Consider the following 24,120-nt stretch of genomic DNA (forward strand, 5'->3'; position numbering starts at 1 on the left):
ACACAAACTTGCTTATATGTAATGTTCCAACATTACAATTCTGGTTCCGTAACAGACAAACTAGGTAAGTCACTTGAACTTTGCTTCATCTGTAGAAGAAAAATAACAGTGCCCACTTCCGGAATAATTACTAAGCAGACACTGCTCTGCAGGTGAAAAGCATTATATAGAGCAAATGCAAAACAGCCATGTTTCAGCACAGCATGCTTAAGTATGTATTTCAACAATACCCCAGTTGTACCTGGGTTAAAAACAGTACTTACAGTGGGCAAAGCAACTCCATTTTGTCACAGAGGCACTGAATGTAAATACTGCCTGTCTTTGCGTGGCGGTAGCACTCAAAGTCTTCCACAGTAGCCATGCCAACCAGAATATCAGCCTGGTCGGGAATGGAAACCAGAGGAACAGCGTCTGTCTCAAGATGGTCAGAAAAGTCTTCTTTTAATGTGACAGCTGGATGACCTACAGACCCTTGGCAAGCCTGGATGAAAAACAGCTTGGGTTTTCCAGCAAGAGAAGGACAGTTAGATCCACTAAAGCAAGAGAGCAAATCTTTAATATTTACAAACTCCCCATCAACGCCTTTTATTTTGTCTTTTTCACCATGTGAAAGGACGAAGCAAACAAAACAGTCCATTTTGCTATGATCTTTCTTGCTGTATTCTTTAACTTTTGCATACATTTGGTTTGCTTCTAGATCCATGTACTCAACTGTCTCAAATTGAAGCCACTTAAAGACTCTCTTCAGCGCCTCTGTAAAAAGAAAGTTGGAAGGCACTTGTTAAACATGAACAGTGATAAGGAAGATGAGGAAACTGAAGGCTCTGTGTGGTAGGATAGATACTGGCAGAAGCATTCAGATCCCACCAATAAACTCACCTGACTGACACTCAGCCTGCCAAGTTTTAAGAAAAATCAGGGATGCCTAATTTTTTTTTTTTTTTTTAAACACAACAGAGGTGAACATCACACTGTCTAAAACAAAAGTGGATTTCAGATTATCTGATTAATCAGTACAATTTAGTGAAGCTTAGTGTGTTATGCAATGTGTTTAACCGTACGCTGCATAGCAATCTCAGATGCTTAAGAACAGCCCTTAGTTAGATAAAGAAGAAGTATTTCTTTAGCATGATAAATTCTGCCACTCTTAAATGATGTAGGTTCCTTATTATGTGAGAATGATCAGTGCAGAGAAAAGGAAAGGCCACTAACAAAGACAAGGTACCATGCAGACTTCTCAGCAACCGCTGACTTGGTGTTGTGTTGGCAGAGAGAAAACAGCTGGGAAACAAGAAGGCTGCAGACAGGTTAAGGTTAAAATGTTAGTGATGTATGCTTTTATAAGACAGATTTTAGTTTATCCAGATAAACAAATGACTCTCGCAGGAAGAAAGACTTAAGGAAAATGATAAAGCAATAGAATTGCATTTATTTGAGCACTGCTGCAAATAAATGCAATGCTGACTAGATCAGAATGCTTTCTCAGCTGATAGCATGGCAAAGCTACACCTTTCACTCAGTAAATTAAGCAAAGAAATCATTAAAGAGAATTTAAGGACTTAAAAAGTGTTACTTTATGATAGTTAAGAAGTAAAAAAAAAAAAAAAATCAAAACCTGAGAAGACGGAATAGTAATCCCTCCTTCACTATTTGATATATACACAAACAATTAAGATGATACTCTTTTTTTTCAACCTTCCTTGAGCCATCACCAAAATTGTTGGAAGTGGCATATTTCCAATTTTTGCAGTGACTGTCACTCTAGTTACTTATTCTGGAAGCAAAGGAGCTTAGTCAAAGTGGCCGTTCTTCACAGGAAAGATTAGGCAATTCTTTCGGAGGGTAACACAAAAAACCAAACCAATAGTTGGATTTTAAAAAGTACTTACCTCCATCTTTCACTGTTCCTTTCCTCATGCCTTCAGGATTTTTAAAAATGTAGTTGTTAAGAATCACACAGTAACCATGGGGGTTATTTTCCATCCTATATGATTCCACAAGCTGTAGAAACACAGAAAGTAGGTAAGAAAGCAGTGCCAAACATCCAAGGGATGTATGCTCTGCAGAGATCTTTGCTCTTCCGTGCCCAAACACGAAAAAATCATGAGGGCCAAGATACAAAAAAGGAAAAGCCCAGACATACGAACCAGCCCTGGGTACAGGGGAAAAAATGCTGCTTCCTTTTCCTGAAATCCCTTCTCTCAATCTGTGGCTGCAATTTGATTTTGGAATGGAAAGTGGATATCCTGAAACATGTGCAGAGGAAAGGTTCCTGCACCATACCATTTCCTCTCAGAATCTTGCTGAGTTTCTCGTTAGGCAACTGATGCTGCGGGTCCCTTCCCATCTGTTCAGCTTGAGCTGGAAGAGGATGGGATACTCTTACTTTTGCCCATCCCAGTCTCTGTCATCTTTAAGATTGTTTTTCTTCCTATGACAGCTACTCTTTCATTTCTTGTCTACAAGGTTGCAGGCAGCCAGGTCCTCACCAAGGGACAAGGCCTGGTCTTCTTTTGAAAATGAAAATCCTTCCAAAGCCTATATATGAAGCCAAGTCCTCTCCCTTTTACCCCTTCTCCCTTCAGTTTTAGGGATCTGTGCTCCCACGAGCTGGATGAACACTTCAAAGGCACTCTTGAGGCATTTCTCACCAGGCGTGCTTGTGTTCCCTCCTCTGCTCCTTGTCCTGCCGGATTCACAGACATGCATGTTGGATAGCAGAGCTTTTCCTCAGAAACATTCCCTAAGAGGAGGATAAACAGGACACCTTAGGAATAAAAGAATAAGTCTTCCACTTAGCATATTTCAACACCAAAAGAACAATGCAAGGAGTGAGGCAAGGGGTGGTTTTCACACCATTATTTTGCAGAGATTGTGTCAAGGAAGGTTCCATTTTTGCAAACTGCTGGAGAGTGAAACTGCGCAGAGCGTTCCTTGGAACAAAACATACATTTGTGTTAGACTGCTACATCCCATTGCAAATACTGCCAAAATTACAGCCATTAGGTAAAAATGAACTTCCAGCCCCCAGGCACAGCCAGATGCTTGAGACTGGAAGACAGTGTGCGCTGCATTCCCACAATAATCGTATCGCATTCCAGTCCTTCCCTGCCCTTCGGCTGGCAGCAAGATCCAGGAAATCTAAGTCGGGATACGAGCACTCACCCCAGGCAGGCCATTCACTGGCATCCGCACTACAGGATACAGAAGTGAAAAAGACGACCTATTTTTGTACAGTGATACAGCTCAGTGATACACTCAGCTCATTCACTTCTGAGGCCGTCACCTCGTCTCCAATGCATTTTAATTGCTTGGGTGGACAAACCAATGAGGCAGAACATCAACATAATGGAAGACTTCCTCAAAACAACAAAATGCTGCCTTGAATACAACTGCCTGAAACAAGTGAATAAACTCTCACACCCAAGACTACACTCAAGGAGATAAATCACAATACCCCTTTTACAAGTCAGTTATATAGATGAGTTTAAATGAAATTTGGTTGTAAAGGCCGTAAGTGCTCTTTTCGTACTTATCAAGGGGGACAAAATAGTAACAATACTACTAAAAAAATACTCTCCTGGCAGAGGGGTTGCCTAGACCCCTCTAAACATCCTTAGTAATTCTTTGGCTCTTGCGGAGAGACAAGCACACCTCAGCAGCACAAGGACATGCCCTGGAGCGACTAGTCCATATCTCCACAGGTTAACTGCCCAGCTGTACAGGTATGTCTAAGGAAACACACCATACTGAGTCAACTGAAAGGAGGCTCCGGGGAAAAAATTAACAGGTCTCAGTTGTTTGTGGTTGACGCTCCCTGTTTCCCAAAGTCTAAGCCCATCTGTGGCGTCAAAAGTCACCACCTCAGCTGCAGATAAACCAAAGTTCTTGAAATTTCACATTCGGTACAGAAAGCGAATGGTTAAATTTTAGCCAAGTACCTGGTCTCCACTAACTTTTCTGTCTGCTAAGAGCAAGCAGCCTGGCTAACAGAAAGCAATGCTGACAACCTCCCAACACAAGGCTGGTTCCCCAAAGGCAATTGCCTGTCACCTCTGTTCTCTTTTAGTGACTGAAAAGCTAGACTGGTCCAAAAACAGCACTATGCTGTTTCTTGAGGAGGAAGACTGCATTTAAGGCAAAGAGGAGGGAGATCCAGATCATTTACAAGGCACAGAATATATTTCAGGGAGAGGTTCAAGAAGATATAACGGGATAGCGAAGTATCAGACAATTTAGGAAATCACAGCTACCAAGAGCCGCTATGCCTGTCCTAGGATACTGTAAAGTCTCTCTCTTAACTCTGGACTCCTCAGCTCCCAAGGACTGAGCCCAGAAATGACAAAACCCAGCTCTATGCTAAATCAGCAGATTATATAATTTACCTTTTGTTTCTTCTTCATAGGTATCGATTTTTTTCTTTAGGTCAGCTCTAAATCCCTTTAATATATCCTTCAGCGTCGTCACATCATCTTCTTTAATTACTCCATTTCTTTCCATTTCCAGTAAGACCGTCAACATTGGCTGGTAAAACAAAAACATACAACCCAAACACACACATGACCTTCAACGACTGCATCAAGTAACACTCCAAATATCTGGCACTTCTGGACAGCGCAGAAGACAACATCCTCGTTTCCAGAGACTGGTCATCTAAAAATCAGTTTCTTTTTCCTCCAAACTTCATTGGGACTGAAGAAAGAAATCAGTTAGTTAAGACAGGATCTTTAGAAATTGCCTATACTTGGCTTATCCTGCTTGGTTTCAACAATGTAAACCAGTGATGTGGATAATAATGTGGCAATCCTGTTAAGTGCCACTGCATTCAGATAAACTATTATAAACCATTTAGCTGAAGTGTTATACATATTCTAATACAGAAGAGGCCTTCAGGAATAATATTCATTTTTAAAGCTGATTAGTCCACTAAATTGGAAGTAAATCTGCCATTTTTCCTATAGGTACCGCAACACAAATAGGACTTCTTAACAAATAGGAAGCTTCTTAACAGTATCAAGCATTTCTGTAACACTGATCATTATTGTCAAGGCAGGCATTCAACTAGCTTACCAAACCTCTTAGTACTTTTGAGGGGAAGTTAACAAAAGCGCAGCTATCCCAAATTTCCCAAATAAAGAAAGAAACGTACCCACGGACATAGAAAAATCTGTTGTGGAACTCAGGTTAGAACTCTGTTTCCTGGCTCCTAAACATCCTGTTTTTTCCTCCAGCACCCACCATTCCTCCCGGATACAGCATATGCACAAATGTTTTTAAAAATGCCAAGCAAAGACGAAAGGAAGAGCATGATGGGTTTTCCAAGAAGAAAAGACGGGGAGAAAGGTGGTGCAGAGAAAATAAGAACAGGAGAGCAAAAAAAGACAGACAGAAGACAAGACAGAGAGAAAAGGGTCCGTTCTGTCACAAGAGTAGTTGTCAGCTAACATCCTACTTCTCTGAGCAACAGAATTTTAGCAAGAGCAGATGCCTCCCTCCTTACAAGAGGCAGACTCTGAACTAGCCTTGCACGAAACTTATCAAGATTACTGTGCCTACAGCATTATCCTGGAGCTTGCTCTTTGGTATTTGTTTTTGCAGCAGGAATTTCACGCTGTCGACATCTTCTGGAGTTAAGTCTTCCGCAATTCCATATAGCAGTTGCCTGGCAAAAAAGGATAGCGAAAGACTGGTTAAGAAAGTTATGACGATTAAATAAAGGGTATGGGACAAACCCTTCTCATCTTCCTCTCCCAAATACCCACAAGCACCTGAAATATACCTGATAACAGCTCCAATCATTTCTAGGTAGAATACCCATCAATGCATTAAGGTCATCTAAGAAGAGCGTCATACAGTAAACACAGTTAGTAGCAACAAGGGAGACACTATGTTTAGGAGCACTCTTCTCAAAACATGATATAGTCTGGCTCACAATCATCACACAGTTAATTTAAGGAAAGACTGGATTCTCTCTGTGGTTCCAGTTGTGATGTAGGTCAAACACAGTCAACCCTTCTAATACTAAATAACTCTGGGGGAAAAAAAGCTTGCTCAGAAAAATTAGGAAAACAGAGCAGCTCTGTCTGTCTCAGAACCACCACAGGCATACACTTGAACTGAAAAATATGAAACATGGTCTCAAAACTCAGAAGGGCTGACAGTCATGCTGTAATAAATACAGTTACACTGAGATATGCATAAGATGACAGCGGAGACAGAAAGCAAGAAAGATGGCACACAACAGAACCATTCTGCGCGAACCTTCTCCTTGCAAAGGTTTACTACTGCTGTGCTTACCTGTAGGCTGACACCTTTGCCTTGCCTGGGATCTGAAGCTCCCTCTCCATCTCCTCTCGGCTGGAGAGCAGGAGTTTACCCAGGATGTCCATGCGATTGATCCGGTAGATCAGCTCCTTCAGGAAGGCCAGATTCCCCACCTCGATCAGGCCTTTCTCCTGCAGCGCTTGGAAGAAGGCCTTGGGCTCCTGAATGGCTTCCTGCTTCCTCAAGGGGATGTGCTCCAGGCTGAGGAACTTGAGAGCTGCCAGGTCATCCTCGACCAGTGCCTCAGAAACGCGAAAAAGGAGTTTGTGGATATTTGTGCTCATTTTCCATCAGGATTTGGATCTAAACAGAGAGAAGTTAACTGGGTTTGTCAGTTAACTAGTGCAAAAGCATGATTATAAAAGGTATTGTATCATGTAGAATAGCCCAGAATAAATATATACAGTCAAAAATACTTCACTAGAAAGAGGATATCCTGCTATCATAGTTTTGAGGCTTAGCTCTTTCAGTTCACCAGACTTGGAAGGAGCACAAGAAAGTCTTAACATAAGTGAAATTGACAGAGAAAGTCGCAGATCTGTCTTGCTTTCTATGGTGCGTGCAGACAGCAGGGTGACAAAGGTACAGGGTGTGCAGTCCTTGGCAGATTGCAGATGGCTCCATCCACCTGGCTTCTCTTCCCTAGGGCTGCCAGTTTTTCTTTGTCTCCCCTCCCCGAGATGTGATCCAATTTGGGAGCAAGAGAAATCTACAGTCTCCAAAGTTTTATAGTGGCCATAGAGTAAACCAGATCCCCAGGTTTTGTGCCATACCAAAGATAAGGGCCTGCATTATTAAAACTTTTCTAAACGACATAGCTTCTGCTTTCCTTAGGCATTGCTTCTGACCCAGATCCATGTAACCAATACACCTCTTTTTGTTTTGGTTTGTCTGCATCAAGTAAAACCCAGTTCCGAGTTCTCAGCTGATTAATTCCTTGCCTGTAATAATCAAATCAAACAGAGATTGTGTCAACCCTTTTAAAAATGCCAGGATTCTTGTCACACCACTTCCTTTTCACTGAGCATCAAATACACCCCTCTCCACCACACCCTCCATCAACATTAGAAATCTTAACCTTGGCTTATGGATCCACTTCTTGAGCATAAGAAAAAGTTTGAAAATACAAAGTGCACGCCTCCTATGCTATCTCACTCTGATACTTCGCCTGCCCTCACTGTAAGAGGCCCAGCTGGGGCTCTCTTCTCTCTGCCTCAGAGAAGAAATCTCTGAAATGAAACTGCATAGGGATGCATTTGGTGGAGGTCTCCTGTCTCACCGAATTCACTGGGAGACTGAAAAGTTAACGACAAATCAAGTCATGAAAGCAAAACTTCCTGATCCTACATTAGCAGAATAGTAGGCAATCTGTTCTACTGTTATTGGACGCTGCACTTGTATTAATACTAGGGCTAACAACTCCCAAGTAGTCCGGCTGACTGCTAACTAAATTAGTATTACTGTAAATGCTCCAGACAGTTAGCAAACACTCGCACTCCACCCTCACCCAAGGGCCATGTCGCAGCAGAGCACCCCTTGGAGGGCACATTCCAGTCAGCATTCTTAGTGAGCAGGAGCAAACAGACAATAGAAGCCTAAACCTTGGTCTAGCCAGAAACAAAGCGAAAGAGCAAAACAGTCTCCGTGATGCAGCACGCATGATTCAAGCTCTGCCCACAAATATTGCTTCCTTTAAATCCATTCAAAATGAACTCTTAAACAGACAAGAATCTGTATCATTCAGCCGAAACCAACACAAAACCACTGATATCTGAATGAATCATACGTGCTTAATCTCATGACTCAATGATTTCAGGTATCTGAATGTATATTTTTATATCCACACAGGAAAGAGTATACTTTCTTTGTGGCTAATTATGAAGTTACCTTCTTTCTCACCTATACTACGCCTTCAGTTTAAGATACAAGGCGTGCGCTCACGACAGTGAATCTTCCTGGTACAAGAAATTTTCTTTTTCACTTTTGAAAAGCTGTAAATTTCAAAAACACAAGATTACCGCAATTAGAACAGCTGTGCCACCTACACACCGTATTTAAGCCTGTCTGTAAATACAGGGAGCACACTAAAACAAAATTTAACTACTTTTTTATCTTCTTCTACCACTTTACTAAAACAAAGATGCAACTGATGCAAATATAACAAGCAAACTCTTTTACCACATTAAAAATAATTAATTTTACTTCACTTACATGGAAAAGACAAGCTGAAGGACCGCCGAAATAACTCTGAAAAAAGTGAAAGGACAGCTGTGAGCTCTAAAGTTCCAGGAAAAGTACTGGCTTTTCCTGATATGCCTATATTGTCACATGACTTACAGAAAAGTAACGTATGCCAGAGCAATAAGCTGAGATCTTAACGCCAGAGTTCCCTACCCAACTTGTCACTGCTCCAGTTTCAGCAAATGAACTCCTACAGTGCTTGTGATAAAAATGGCTAAACAGTCCACTGTCCTGTGGCATCACTAGATCCTCCATGTCCTACCCTTTCTCTAAGTCCCTCTCCAATTCACCTAGCCCATTTCTAACATGCATTTTAATGGAAGACTATTTCCTAAATGAAAAAAGTGAACTATCAGCGCCAGCTTCAGTAGCAGTACTCAGTAAATACAAGGAACTGAAAGTCTAAACACTACGTTGTAACTATTTACTTGGTATACCTCCCTTTTTACAAAATAATTTAAGCAACATTTAACTTTTGACATTTTTAGCCACTTTGAAGCATATAACTCTGCCTTCAACGGCAAGATACCCAGTATCCTCTACTGGTCACTGATATTCTTCCTGCAGCAGGAAATATATAAATAGTTATCAGTATACCTATGAGACTTCCCCATCCAAGGCCAAAGCTCAGGAAGTCAGCATTATGTAGTGACGCAGTTAGGAGAACTGAAACCTGTTGGAACTTTGCAATGAAAATAATATTTAACTGATTTCAACCTGTCTACCTTTATAAACTCAAAATTATAACACATCCTCTGATACAATGAGGCATACACAAAAAGGCCGGCAAATTCCTCCCAAAAGGCACACTCCCACTCTATGATTACAGCTCAGAAAAGGCATTTGACTTAACTTCACTGATATGAGTCTTTTTATTCAAAGGCAACAACAGCACAGAGAGACACCAGAAGCACTCCTACCTGATCGTCAGGAACAAAACAGTTCTTTCTCCATGTCAGCCCATGCCTCAGCATCTGTCTCCCTGTACCAGTTCCCCTCTGTCTCAACCAAAATCAAGACTCCACTTGCAGGATGGAAGAGGAAACACACAGGTGTTTCAGTACCACATGAAAAATACTTACAGACAGGACCAGCCCTAGGCTGGCTCTTGACGAGTACAGGCTTCTCCCAACACGCAGCAGCTCCAAAGACCAGCCCTCCCAGCACTGTTCTTCCTTTTTTGTCTTTGTTTCACTTCTCATTGCTTCCTCCTTGTCCTTTTCTGAAATGTTCCTGTTTCTCTGTTAATTTGGAGTATCTCCACTTCCCCCCTTCTCCTTCACCCTAGTTTCGTCCCTCTGGCTACCCGTAGAACCTTCTCAGTGACCCAATCAATTCCTTGTAAGCAGCCTGCCAAAAATTCTCTCCCTGAAAGGGTGTGCTTCGGAAAGGGAAAATGCTGAGGCTAGTGACTACTCAGCAACTGGAGCGACTGAGGCCTCTACTGGTTCAGCCAGAATAAACAGCTCCTGCACAAAAATTGGCAGGCAGTGGGGACAGCATAACAGAGACTTGGTGAACATTACAGATCCTGCTTTAAGATCACCATCTGCCCAGGATACAAATTCCACAACAGGAAGACACTTTTTACACTGGTTCCACTTAAATCTGTCTAAACAAGAGTTGAACAAGTGGCAACCACTCTTTAGTTCCGTAGGTTGAGCACACGCATATGCACATATGCCTCTGTATGCCACCAATAAACCCTGACAGAAGCCAACCACCATTTTTTCGGTTTTAGGCTGATTTCTCTCTAGCACAGCTCTGTGTTACTAGAGTTACACTGAAGGAGTGCAGCAAGCACTAATGAACATCCACGTTGGGTAAAACCTACTCACTTTTCCTCAAGACTGCTATCCTACAATACACCACAGGAGGTCACATGGACACTTCCAACAACCTTGCTGAATGGCAACCACAGTCACCTGCCTGTGGGCTTGAACTGACACAAGAGTACCACGTGTGCATCCAAGTATTAGAGTGCACAGCCATACAAACAAAGCTCTTAATGCATACAAGCAAAATAGTCTCAGTGAACAGTATAAACCATAGCAGAGCAACCTGTGTTTGGAACAAGCCATATTATGGGTGAGGAAAACTTCACTATTCCACAGGCATAGGCCCTCTCCTAGGGAACTCAAGGCAGAAGTCGATCTAGACTCTTCTGACTAAAAAGGTAGGCTATTACCTACCTTTATCATTTAACTGGAGACTACCCAGACAGAAGCTCTCCAGAGAGAGTAGGAGAACATGATGATTTTGTTTACTACGCTTACAAATGAAACTAGGACTCCCCGAAACAATGCCAAAATGTTTGCCTATGTTTACTCCATACTGATAAAACTTCAGTTGTTATCTAAATGTACAAAAAACAGTGCAACACGTCCCAACAGTAGCTGCAAGCCAGATGCTTGCTGATTCTAATAGATGTGACATAGTCTACTAACAGATGCAACAGATTTTCTGCCTGTGGCACAAATGTGACTTCAAGTATGGTATTAAGAAGGCTCAAAAGGGTCACAAAACTGTCAATTTATGGTAAAAAGTGACTGCTACAGTTTTGGCAAATTAGTTGTAATTTAATGCTCTGGACGATGCAAAACCCTCTTCCTAAAAATCCTGAATAGTACAAACTAAAAATTGCTTTCACCAACATTTGATGGTACTCTCTTTCAAATCCTAATCCTAAGTTTGGAGCTGTTTTAGGACTAGCAAGTACAGATAACAGTCAGTGTTTTGCTGAAATAAATCAAGTTTCACTTCTGTTTAAACTCTGAGGCAGCTCAAACCCCACCGATTAATGCAGCCCAACACCGTCACAGGGGCCAGTTACAAACCGGGATAAACCTTAGCCCAGTATACCATTTTTATCTCCCCAAACCCTTAAAGAGATGTATAAATTTAATGCAATAACGAACAGGAAGGACATGGACACACATAGTAAATGCAAATGCTCATAACAAAACAACATGACATTCTCTCAGTTAAACTCAAACACGCTTGATCAACAAGGACCCTTTTCTCCCATATGGCTGCAGTTTAGGTCTTAAAACAAGAAATGACTTATCAGAACTTTTAATGCTTACAAAGGTAATTAATCCGATAAACCTATACAGATACACTACTGAGTGCTGTGTTTCACAGTGAACAACTCTTCTACCTTAACTTTTCTTCCCAAAAGTGACGAGGAAATGATAGTTTGCAAGGTGGTTTCACAGAAGGAATACTATACTGCATTTTTGCAATGCAGTTTTTTCCAATTTTGTAAAGAATTTCATTGCACAGGAGGTTCGTGGTAACTGTTGGAAGACATCACCGCACACGGTGAACAAAACTGCTGACTGCAATAGTTAATCGGCTCCCCCATACAATTAAAAATAATTTAAATTAGAGAGGGAAGAAATCCTTCTCCACCTACTATTTAAGCTTTCTCCCCTACTACATTCCCACCTTGGTCTTTTCTCTCTGTAAGACTCTTACGCAGAGTTAGTGGTCTTAGAGGCAGGATTTGACATTTTTAGCATGTAAAATAAAACATGATGAGCCTAAACCAGACTATTAACATTCTGGTTTAGACAGAGAAGGCTACATGCAACCCTTATGCTGACACAAAAGTACTTACATAGCTATAGTCTGCACAAGTACAAAAAACATTTAACACGATAGAAGCATGCTTCTGCAAGTGGCCATCCCAACCCTAATTACTCTGAAAATAGAGATAATGTGAACAGCTGGCACATGGATTGTGTTAATTATGTCTCTTTAGGTTTCACATTTTGTTCTGCAAACATTTATGAGGCCTTGCCTTGAAGCTAGCTGTCCTCAGGAGTCTGGGTAACTGACTTAACTAGGTAGCGTGGTGAATTGCATTTAAATGAGATGTGCCCATGAAAGGATGTATTCAGAAAGCCTCAGTGTTGCTGTGAGGGAGGAGGGTCTCTAGGCACCGGGAATATAAATTTTCTTCTTAAGGTATAAGCTGGCTGGGGCATCTGCTTCTTTGTTCCCAAGCTGTCAGCACGCCTGCTCACATCGTCATTAACTTCTGTAAGAATGGACAAAATATCTTCACCCCTGCAGACAGAAAGCAAGCAAACAGAAAAACTGATTTATTAATGAGCAGGTGGCACTTGCTTCTCTATCTAACACCTCCTAGAGCACCTAGGAGATACAGTCTAAACATTTGAAAGACAGACGGAAGAAAACAGGCCCTTTTCTCCAAAATTCTCTTCTTGTGTTCTCATTTAGGTCATATTAAAAACAAGAGACCTTTTCTTACCTTAAATTGCTTGATTCAATCAGCAGGGAAAACAAAAGAAAGAAAGAATTTTTTTTTACCTAAACCCACTCAAGAAAGAGATGGTTGTGTCTAACAGGCAGAGCGGAGGTTTAGAGATTTTGAGTTTTTAAATTAAACTTCACATTCTCTAGACTGTCTCTACAGTACTAGCAGCGTTAACATAAATTTACCAGAACCAGGCAAACAAATCATCAGCTTAACTAAGTTTGTCCAACTCAGAGCGTGGCTTAGCTTTCCTATTTGAATTTGCCTTTGAAGAGTTAAAAAAAAAAAAAAGGGAGGGGAGGTGGGGGTTCTTCCTATTTCTTCAATGAAGAGCTAAGTAGAGTAGTCAAATATTTACCTGGGTACTAACAGCTGTAGCTTACTGCACAGGGCCTGAATATACCAAGTCCCCTGTTGAACATGCCGGAAAGAGGCGTAGCCGTCGGTTGTGGCCATGCCTAGGAGGAAATCAGCTTCTTCAGGAATACTTTCAGAAGGAGAAATTCTCTGTTGCATAGAAGACAAGTCAGGAATTTGTGCATCAGGTTCAACACAGACAGCACGCTGTATCTCTTTACCTTGACATGCCTGAATAAAAAAGAGTTTGGGCTTTTCAGCAAGCGCTGGACATTGTTGGGCAGTGAAGTAGGACATGATCGTGCGGATTGATACACGCTCCCCATCTGTCCCATAGATTGCTCCTGACTCTCCATGAGATAGAATACAGCAAATAAAACAGTCCCTGTCTTTGTGATCTTCCAAATTCTGCCAAGCCTGCATGAGATCTTTAATTTGCTCAGATGTTAGATCTCTGTGAATCGTCACGTCAAGACCAAGCCACGTGAATACTTGATTCAGTTCCTCTGTAATTAAAAGAAAGATAAAAATATAAAACTGGGGCAGCAGAAAAACATTTTATGAAGTTACCATGCAAGCAAATCTAAACTGCAGAAGAACCTCCCACTTCATGCTTCTGCAGATTCATCCTTGTCCTAGTATCAACTAAAGGTTAGCGGGAATAAAGATGGAATCAGCTTAAACACAAGAGTCCTTGAATTTTTCTCAACAAGTTTCAGAAAATAAGACCTAAGGCACTTTCTTAACTCTGTGACAGGTGCAATGCGTACAATGTCACGCTAAGTGAGCTCATGAATGACACCTGGAAATACGAGGAGTCTCACCAGAGTTCCAGATTAGATTTCTTTCAGAATCTTCCTCAAGTCATTATTTTCCAATTGCAGTTACGACTGCTGCAGAGTTTCATTAGCAAGACAGATAGAACAAAACCAATCAATGAAAACCTATACACAGAAGTGCTGGTATAAGCAATTTTGGATTATATTATGTAGAATGGTGGCTTAGTTTTCGTTCTTTATTACAGCTATAGATCCAGACTGAATGAGAAAAAGGGATTCTTAACATGATTCAAGAATGATCCAACTGCACGGCAAGTTCGGTGTTTACTCATCTTTTAGTCCTTCCCCCTCTAGGATACACAAGCGACACTCATCAGAAACCTTTACCATTTAAGAATATTAACTAAAATATGGACAATAAGACACAGAGCAAAGAGAGAATCAACTCATGAAGGGGAAACAGAGAGGCTAACATACCAAAAAAAAAAAAAACAAAAAACCCTCACTTCAGTAACTTACCAGCATCTTTGCAAGAACCCTTTCTCTCCTGAAGATCCCCATCAAATTTAACATTATTAATAACAAGACAAAATCCTCTCTGTGGTCCATCCATTTTGTAGCTTGTCAAATTCTGTAGAAAGGAAAGAGGAAAAAAAGCTTATAGCTTCAATGAATATATTCAGCACTGAAGAAGTGATGAATGTCTGATCTCCAGCAATCCTATTTCCTTCACATGTCTCGAAATGGGCATCCAAAATTAGAGGCACCTTAAATTGAGGTTACTTTTGAAAAGTTGGAACTCAGTGGCGTCTCCTTGTGTGAAAAGACACAGGTGAAGCCCCAAGCAAGCACACTATGTCACCATATTCTCAAACTGCAGAGCAAAGGTTTAGCAACTGCAAAAATACCATTTAATTCATCAATTAAACTCTGCAATCTGAACAGGCATTGGGAATAACAGTGTCCAGCTGCTTCTGAGGCCAGGAACGGCTTTTGACTCCAGGCAGTAGAGGGGTCACACTGACACTACGGCATGTTAGACATCTCAGTTTATTTGTCAGAGTACAGTAGTGAGGAGTACCTGGAGTGGGTGGTTCATACCGATCCACTGAAAAGGGATGCGAACAGAACAGAGATCTCAGAAGTGCTGAATCCTGTGACAGTACCAGGTTTGCCAAGGTGTAAAGTTACCTCCCACTCTTCAGTAAGAATGTTTTAAAAACTGAGAAGTCACCAAAACGTCAAGTACCATCCTTTCAAATCCAACCTCAGGTTAACAGCAGCAAGTCCATTCTAATAACAGACACTCCAGCTCCTCTCCTCTCACTAGAGAGAGCAACAAAAAAACACCTAATTTTGTGCATTTTAGTGGAACCAAATGAAGGGCAGCTTTCCAAGCTCCTTCAACAGCAGCAAACAGTACTTTTGCTACAGCAGTCTGGACATCAGTAAAAAAAAGGACAAACAAGGCTTCTAAGAAGGGATCACACAAAAGGGAGCTTCATCTGAACCAAGACCTCCGGATTGTTATGACAGTCATATGCCTGCAGAACACACTTGCCTTCTTTCATCTTCCTTACAAGGTCTTTGCATGCTATCCCTTATCCTTTTTTAATTTTAGGATACCCTGAAGCTTTTCCTAAGTCAGATATAGAGAGGGAGAGAACTGCTAAGCTACATTCATCCATGCCCACCTGCATATTCTGCTGCCATGTCCAAAACATGCAACTTAAGATAATGCCAAATGATTTGCCTGCATCAGGAGGATTAGCAGATGCACTGATGTGTGGATAGCATTAGAGACATTATGCCTGTTTCCCCTCCACCACACCTTTCAATATTGGTAAGCTTCTGGCCTCCAAAATTAAAATACGCTCTGAAATATTCCAATTGATCAGACTGCTTAAAAGGCTCACTGAGACCCACAAACATCTCACAAGTCCTTGCATGATAAACGTCATTACAGGCACGAAGACTTCACACCTTCAGCTATTCGAAAAGAAGGATGAGATTGTCGCAAACCTTGGATTCATTCTCTGCATTGATGAACTTTGCACGCAGCTCCAAGTTCATTTCAGAGACGCCTTGTATAACATTAGCTGCTTTGTCACCTAGGAAAAAAAAAACAGAACAGGTATTTATTTATAAGGAGAAAACTAACACCGGTGGATGCAGCAAAGAGTTCAGCCACAGTGCAGCACTTCTTGTATTTTAAATGCTATTACACGAAAGGAATGATTCCTCTGTATGAGACAGCACTATCCTGTTCAAAGGATCTACTCGGGCCATGTCTCCAGTAATTTTTGGTATATTCTTTCGTGACAGAAGTAAGGTTTCTGTTTATACTGGTTCTGTGGAACAGAGATATCTATAGTACAAGGACACTCTACCTGAGACATTCAAATGAATTTTTCAATTGGAAATCAGCACAGAAATCAACTGCACTGTAAGAACAATCTAAGACGTTACTACTGAAATTCCCATTACAGAATCCTCTTTTGTTCCTGAATCGTTTACAATAGCTCTCAGACAAACTTTCAGAAGAAGTTTGCACTGATGGAGCTAGAAAGCAAAAAAGAGCTGATGTTCTGTTGCTGCACTTTGCAGCTGTCCAATCTGATGTGGAGTCACAAAGATGGACGCAAAACATCTGCTGCCATTTTAAGGAATCCTTCTAGAGATACGATCCAAAATACAATTTTATTTATTGGTGAAGGAAATATTTTTCCCTCTGACTGGCCTAAAACTCTTGCTTCCTCCTGTACAAAAGCATTCACTATTTAATGCATTCAAAACACCCGTATCTACTACCCAGCACCTGAAAACTCTTAGCTGGTAATCTCAGTAACTTCACTTACTCCAGTAAGCTACTGGAAGATGTGCAAACATTAACCTTAATATATTTATGTTCTCTATAGTGGGTAAAGGTGCCAGGAACAGAAGCAATTTTTGTTTTGTTTGCCTCTTTATGTCCTCAGAGCTATTTTCTGCTTATTTAAACAGTCATTCTGGCAACGCCTGGGAAGAGCAGGCATAGGTCTTCCTGATGTCTACCGTGGTGAGAGAACTGGAATAAAAAGACAAGAAGCCATCCTGCTTCCAGGGCATTTTCTCATTTCCTCTGTAACAGTCCCTTGCAAAAAGGGCCACAAGAACCGACTTGGCCCCTTTAAATAACATACTACATTTCAGGCAGCCCAAAATAAAAATAGCTTAATATGAAAGCCCTAAGAGAAGACAAACCTGGTCTGATAGGTATGGGGCGCACATTCCCAACATGCTCCCATAGGCTCCCAGGCTCTCCACCATAATGATCTACATAGCAAAAGAAGCCAGAGGTAAAATGCTTTCCTGCACACAAAGAATTAACATTTGAGGTTTATAAACAGTCACAGCGTCCCCATTCTCTTACCCTTCCAGGGATGTTCAAACAGAAAACTTATTTTCAATCCTCAGGAAAGAAAGCAGCTTTTTACTTCTGATCAGACCAGCCCTTATTTCAGTTCCCAAAAAGCACATTAGTTAGTTTCTAGTTAATGACTGACAAAGTACACGGGATTTGCCAACTGTCTCTTTTATATAAGAATAGGTGTCTTTCAAATCAGTTTGTGCAGGAAGCAAGAGACCCTTCCAATAAGACTGCAAGGTAACTGTACTACATTAAATAAAATGTTAGAAATTTCCCAGAGTAAGTCAAGACAGTTAGCACTATGTAACATTAAATATAATGATATTAAAAAAACAAAACAGAACAAATAAAACTTTCCAGAAAGCCTTACCATTAATATTAGAACTGACAGCTTTGACAGAGGTCTCCTATTTTTCGGGTGGAGGAAAAAAATCTAGGTTAAAAATCACTGTATATATAATAATTTTTTCACAACGATAGGCAAAACAAACTCAATAAACACCAAAGCTGCTTGAGTAGCGGGAGGAAAAATACTGAATTCCTAAGAGTAGCAAAGCATTTAACAATGAACTACAAATGACTTCCCCATTTAAAGTAAATCTCATGGAGCTGGAAACAACTGTATTTTCTCTTAAGGAGAAAGGGAAATCACAAAGAACTTTCTTTCACTTCCAAATGGTCTTCTCACTACAAGGGGTGGGGAGTCACTATAAACAAAATAAAGGTCTAATATAGTCCAATATCAATTCTCTTGGATGGTCAATTATTTGATTCTAACTCATTGTACCTAATGATTCTAGTCCTGCCTAAGTGACCTCTTCCGGCAGTAAGTGTCAATGGTTTATTATCCAGCACGGAAAAACTGTATAATATTTCATCATTTTTGTTAGGTGAGCCTGTCAGGAAAATCAAACAGGATCACAGAAATAGGTGTGGGTGTTTTTTGTTTGTTTTTTGTTTGTTTTTTGTTTTTTAAAAAAACGTACATTTTCTTAATACAACTGCATTCATTTTCTGGCCATGCCAAGTGCCATGTGTGAAAGCTTCCCCAAATCCTCTATACACGTAGAGCTAGTATACCTCAAGCAGCAGTAATACAAGCCCTTCTGACACTAAATAGCCCATTTTCCTTAGCTCTTGTCTACTGAGACTGTACTTCTTAGAAGTATCTTCAGGAAGATCACTGGCTTTACTCATTTAGAACTGATATGGGTATAACTTCCTCCCTTCCTCTCCTTTTCCCAAAAAAGAGATTAGTTATAGCCCAAGTAAGTTCCCCAATCTGATTCATCACGCAGCTGAAGGAAGACCCATGATCAAGGGCTGGGTACAGTTAAGACCACTTCCTTTAGCAGCAGCAGCTCGAACTGACCTTCAGACTATGGTAGGTAGCCTTTGGTGGCAGTTCAGTGACAATTGTCTGAAACTTTAAAAATCAGCAGCAGCTGACTGACCTATTCTCTAGAATGCACCTTTCTAACCTTCTCTCTCACTTCTCTTCCTAACATCGTTTTTTTTCCCCAGTTGCACACGACCAGCAGTAGTATTTTTGACTTCTATTATTTGACGCTATCTACTGTTATCTCTTACAAGCTGAAGGAATATGTTTGCTCCCTTCCTAAATCAAGTAAGATTTAGCAAAAGATCTCACAGACAGTTTGGTTTCAAAATAAAGGCAAGAAAAAAAAACAATCCCCCAAATCAGTAAAACCCAAGTAGGCAGCATGCACTCCAGTGTACCTGTGGGGAAGTGAACAGTCTGGTATCTCCAGTGTGAGGCAGCACAGATTCCTTGACTGGCAGAGTGTTCTCTTGCTGCGGTAGAGACACTAAAAGCAGACAATAAATGAGAGAAGTCAAGTGCCTTTCAGTTAAACCAGTATGAATTTGCACATGAAGGCAAACGTGGATCTACACTTAGAGAGAGATGCATTAAAAAAGAAAGCCACTTTGAAACATGCTCAGGAAGTGTGGGGAACTGAACTCATAAAGCACTGAGTGACCTTGCACCCACTGGAGAGAAGTAGCTTTGCACTTCCCTGAATTTATTTCCCAGTGATTAAATAAATGAAACTAGAACCTTTTCCCAGTATGTTTATAATTACTCTACAGGACTTTACATGGAATAAGTTCACAAACTACAGGCTAACCCCCTACAACCTGAACCACTTAATTAATAAAAACTTATCCATGTATCAGATACACATGCACACATACCTTGCCTTACCAACTCATTAGCAAACACAACTCCCTTGAGCAACTTAAAATACAGTAGTGTACCTCTGTAAATTAGAAAGTACCTTTTGCAGTATAGTAGCACGTCCTTACTGGAACTCAGCTAGGAGGCAATGCAAGCTAAAGACAGCTATGCTAAACCTGTGTGTGAAGGTGCTGAGTGATCCCACTCTAGTTTCTGCTGCAGCAGTGCACACATAGGATGTCCAGGTGCCAGCTTCAGTTGCCCAGACCCTTCCAGAGCTTCCTGCCTCTTAGCAAACCTGTGCTCTGACTCTGAATTTCTCACCTTTTTCCCTTTTATAGCTGCTTATTGCTTCCAAGAGATCAGGTGAAACACTCATACAGAGTTCCTCCAGCACTTGTACATTATTTTCAGTTAAAAGACCCTGTTTTTCCAATAAAATCAGCAACTCCAGAGCAGACTGACAGAAAAAAGAGAGAGTAAAATGCACTTATTGTTTCTTAGAACTTAAAACCACGGGTCTCGACCCTCTCTGCCTCATATAATTACATTATCATCTGCTTTGCTTCTTGCCAACAAGTTCCGAACAGTCAATTTTACATAGCCAGGTGACAGGGGAAATGTTGCACCATGGAAAGCTACTGACTGAATTACAACTTGGTATGTTCTTGCTTCAACAGATTTACCCAAACTACATTAATGAATTCTGGCCCTGAGAAGGCTTTATCGCTGTGAAACAGTACCAACGACATATGGGCATAAATGTCCTCTGTTCATGGCTCAAGCAGGAAAAAAAAAAAAAAAAGATTGATATGTCACCTTGTTGTGGTCTAATGCAAGAGAGTAGACCATCCACGACTGTCCTTGGCACAAAGCTGAACCAAGTTCCACTCTAATCCTGCCATCAGCTTCCTCCTTGCTAACTCTATAAAACATCCATCAGCCTAGTTGCAATTACGCCTTATTCTGGCAAAGATTCTCTTCTCCGTGCTCTTCCGTGCCCCCATCTTCCCTCCATACTATATATACGTTTGTCTCTCTCCCTACATACAATAGTTGTCTGTCGCTTTGGTAGCTGGTTCCTCAGGAGGAATATGATTTCCTTTAACATCTCGCTGGTAACGTTCTCTGCCAATTCATACAGCATCTGCCTGTAACAGAGACCCAGTGAGATCAAAGTAGAACAGAAGAGGGTGTAGAAACACAACGCAATCTGAGAATTTAAAAACTGAAAGGGAAATAGCAGGCAACAGATGGCAGCAATGCAGCTAACAGAATCCCATTGGAAGCTCACCTGTATGAAGACACTCTTCCCTTCTCAGGCAGATATTCTTGCACTCTCTCCTTGGTATAGCCAAGTTTTTTGAGCAAGAAGTGACATTTAATTCTGTATAAGAGCTCAGCTAGTAGGAAAGTATCCTCCTCACTCAGATACTCTTCAGCCATAAGAAACTGAAAGATGTCCAGTGCTGACTGCACACTTTCCAATTTTTTGAAGGGGATCAGGTCAATGCAGAGAAATTTTAAAGCTGCTACATCTTCGGTACCCAGGTTTTCTTCAATGAGTAGAAGCTGCTGACGGAATTTCAAGCTGATATCATCCCCCATGTTGCTGGGGATGCTCTCTGCCTGAAAGCAGAAAGCAAACATTGTAACACTGTAGTCTTCAGTACAAGAATCCTTGAAATAAGGATTTCATCCAACACCTATTTGGAAGCCCTGAATACTCTGCAGAAGAGCAATTTCTTTTTGAATCCATTTGAAATGTACTTCCTTCTCCAAGCAAACAAATGCATCAGAGAGTAGATTTGGCAGAAGCTCTGAACAACCCAGTCTACCCTTGAAGTTAGCCCTGCTTTGAGCAGAAAGCGGAGTTAGATGACCTCAAGAGGTTCCTTCTTCCAACCTAAATTCCTCTATATCCTTCCATCAACTTTCATGTTCAGAGGAAGGAGTTCCCAACTACCTTCTGCCTCACAACTGCAGCTTTGTTCCTCTACATTGTCTGTGGCTGCAAAGAGTCCCTGCAGTAACTCTATTATAGCTCTTAGTGGAGAGGGGGCAGTGGTAAAATCACACATGTTCCTTGATCTGCAGTCTGAGGACTCTGCTGATTTTTGGCTGCAGCAGGCAGGCGCTCCTCTGTTTCAAGTCTGATATCCAAGCTGAAACTGTAAATAACCATCCACTCACAGTCATACCCTGCCACCAGATTGCGTCTTGCATTTCGCACAAGAAAAGCCTAAGACCTCCCTTATGAGAGTGTCTAATAAAACGTGATAAGAAATCAATCTAAAAGGACTCTGTACAAGCAACTCAACGTTATTGAAGCGTAACAGAAACTAATCACGCTTCTGCTAAACCAACTTCCTCCAGGTAGCTTAGGCAGGTCTTTTCTGCTGGAGTGAGGTTACATAGGGAAACTTGTTTTGATTGGTAAGAAAGTGCTTCTGAAGTTCTCTGCCCAAAGAGTCAGGGAGGTCCTTAACCCTCCATTAAGTGCAGCTGGAAGTAGCAAAGCTCTCTGCATGAAGGAGCAGCAGAAAAAAAAACCCAGAGAAGTAGGGGTATGGACAGAAACTCTGAATCCAAAGCCTTTGAAGCATGTGGGAAGACTGGTCAGCAGATAAACCACAAAGGTTATCATAGCATGTGGGGAGCACAAGGAAGACACTGTGGCAGTTTTGTGTTCAAGGGCACATAAGAAATATTATCCCAACTCCTGAAACCCAGTGAAGGATACAAGCACCATTTCATATTTCAACAACAGGTTTGACAGAACCCAGGAATCCTGAATTCTGTATTGGCCCTGTGTCACAAGTCAGAGACTGTGCAAGAAAAAAAGGTCGTATTGTTTTTGCCTGTATTCAAGCTTACTCTCCCATAGCTTACTAATTCCGTAACTCACATTGTTTCTCTCCTCAAATGAAATCCTGCGTATTGTGACACCTTATTCACTGAAGAAACACGCTGCTATCAAAAAGGCTCAGATCTCAGTCATCTATCTACGCAGAGAAATCGTATCACTTCACATTAAATCAGGCTTTAAATCAATTTAGCTAAACTAGTTTCAAACCCTATCTAGATGCTTTAGTCAACTAAATTTAGCAGAATAATTTAGCTTAAGTTGATTCCTGTCTAACAAGCCTATATACACCAGATTCAAACTGCATTTGTGTCTATTCAGAGTTTGGAGACAATGACTTCAACTAAACTAGTTTAAAAATCATAGCTTTAGAGGAACAGGGAAAAGCTGTGCGTAGGTCAAGCGTAAGTACTCATTTCACCAGAAATCAAACCGAAAGAAGATCCAGCACCAATTCCTTCATCTATCTTTAAAATAGTTTTAAAATGTGCATTCCAGTCACCTTTGGAAAGCTTTTCCATCAAAACCCTTCCTGCTTGAGTTCCAAATAACCTCAAGGCCACCCAATCTGCGCTGTGTTTACTAGCCATGACCTCTCTTCCTTCCCCCCCTGTACTGAGAGCAGACCGGACTGTTGCTGATTCCTAGCTCTACTGTGAGAGGAGGTTCCGCGGACTTACAGCCTGATCCAGTGTTCACCTTACTGTTACTGGGTTTCTGGAACAGTCTATGACTTCATGCGTTTCACAGGCAGGTTTTAAAACATTGCGGTGAAAGGCTCCTAAAAGCAGAGGAGGAAAAACAGCAAACACTCCCTTTTCCAGTAAAACTAGTTTGTAAAAAAAGACAAATGCTAACCACCCAGTGCTAATGCAGGGGCAGGACCTCCCTGCTCCCCAAGTTTGTCAGGGCTCACTCATTTATTTACAGACACAGCTACCAGGAGATCAGCAGGCAGACTGTCAACACACAAAAAAATGATGGATCAGTGTCTCCAATTTGTGTTTTGCAAAATATCCAATTCCTCCAGGAAGGAAAGTCACATAAAATGAGAACTGAGGATTATCAAATTATTATTTTTTTTCCCTTTAACTTGTTATTGATTGGGGTGCTGCCCAGCTTCAAGGTTTAAAACTAAAGCAAAACCACGGGGCCCTGAGGAGTGCTGGGGCCCGGCCCTCAGCCCCAAAGCAAGCCCCTCAGCCCCCGGCCGGTGAGTTTCCCAGCAGCAGCTGCACGATACCGGAAGGAAGGAAGGAAGGAAGGAAGGAAGGGGCTTCAGCTCCCGACTCGAGCGCTGAATCCCTCCTCTGTTCCCTCTCCATTTCGCTCCCTCTTACCTCTCAAATAAATCCGCTCCCGCTCCCGTCCCCTCTCTCGGCGGCTCCCCCGTGCCTGCCACTCAGCGCCGCCCGAGGCCGAGGCCGCACCCAAGAGCACCGGTGCTGAGTCACGGCCCGGGCCTGGCTGCCCGGCGCCGTGCGGGGGGAAGCGACATCCCCAGCGGCGGGGGCGGAGAAGGGGGCACGGCCGAACCGGGGAGGGGGCCTGGGGGCCGCCTCCGGCGCTGGAGCGGCGGTACCGGGGCGTGGGCGGGGCCCCGCTGGCTGAGCCCGGCCGCGCAGGGCAGCCGGCCCCGGCGCTTGGCAGCCTTCTCCC

The 24,120-nt window shown here is 41.8% G+C and overlaps 2 protein-coding genes across 15 annotated transcripts in view; both read right to left on the reverse strand.

Moving 5' to 3' along the window:
• Positions 1-12,521, reverse strand: part of LOC104150169 (caspase-8-like) — a 14,129-nt gene extending 1,608 nt beyond the window's left edge. The window contains exons 1-9 of one of the 11 annotated variants that reach the window (XM_068948157.1): positions 9,648-11,134; positions 8,536-8,571; positions 8,224-8,315; positions 6,298-6,627; positions 5,557-5,662; positions 4,386-4,524; positions 2,652-2,743; positions 1,890-2,001; positions 264-753 (exon numbers count right to left, since the gene is read on the reverse strand). In XM_068948157.1, coding sequence (XP_068804258.1) covers positions 264-753; positions 1,890-2,001; positions 2,652-2,743; positions 4,386-4,524; positions 5,557-5,662; positions 6,298-6,608 — 1,250 coding nt within the window. In that variant the 5' untranslated portion in view covers positions 6,609-6,627; positions 8,224-8,315; positions 8,536-8,571; positions 9,648-11,134. The other 10 variants (XM_068948158.1, XM_068948159.1, XM_068948160.1 and 7 more) reach the window with 10 other exon arrangements.
• CASP10 (caspase 10) lies at positions 11,449-24,052 on the reverse strand. 4 transcript variants are annotated; one of them, XM_068948153.1, is made up of 12 exons: positions 23,802-24,052; positions 20,890-21,224; positions 20,647-20,746; positions 19,920-20,055; positions 19,136-19,224; positions 17,766-17,802; positions 17,230-17,301; positions 16,009-16,097; positions 14,506-14,617; positions 13,429-13,713; positions 13,209-13,308; positions 11,449-12,639 (listed from the first exon to the last, which is right to left on the reverse strand). In XM_068948153.1, the coding sequence occupies exons 2-12, from the start codon at positions 21,201-21,203 to the stop codon at positions 12,477-12,479; spliced, it is 1,497 nt and encodes a 498-aa protein (XP_068804254.1). In that variant the 5' UTR covers positions 21,204-21,224; positions 23,802-24,052; the 3' UTR covers positions 11,449-12,476. The 4 variants fall into 4 exon arrangements, with proteins under 4 accessions (XP_068804254.1, XP_068804253.1, XP_068804255.1 ...); XM_068948152.1 differs by having other exon boundaries at positions 13,209-13,713; XM_068948154.1 differs by having other exon boundaries at positions 13,209-13,713; positions 20,415-20,746.
• Positions 24,053-24,120: the final 68 nt, after the last annotated feature.

The sequence above is a fragment of the Struthio camelus genome, chromosome 6 (genome assembly GCF_040807025.1).
Source record: "Struthio camelus isolate bStrCam1 chromosome 6, bStrCam1.hap1, whole genome shotgun sequence".
Taxonomy (NCBI): Eukaryota; Metazoa; Chordata; class Aves; order Struthioniformes; family Struthionidae; genus Struthio; species Struthio camelus.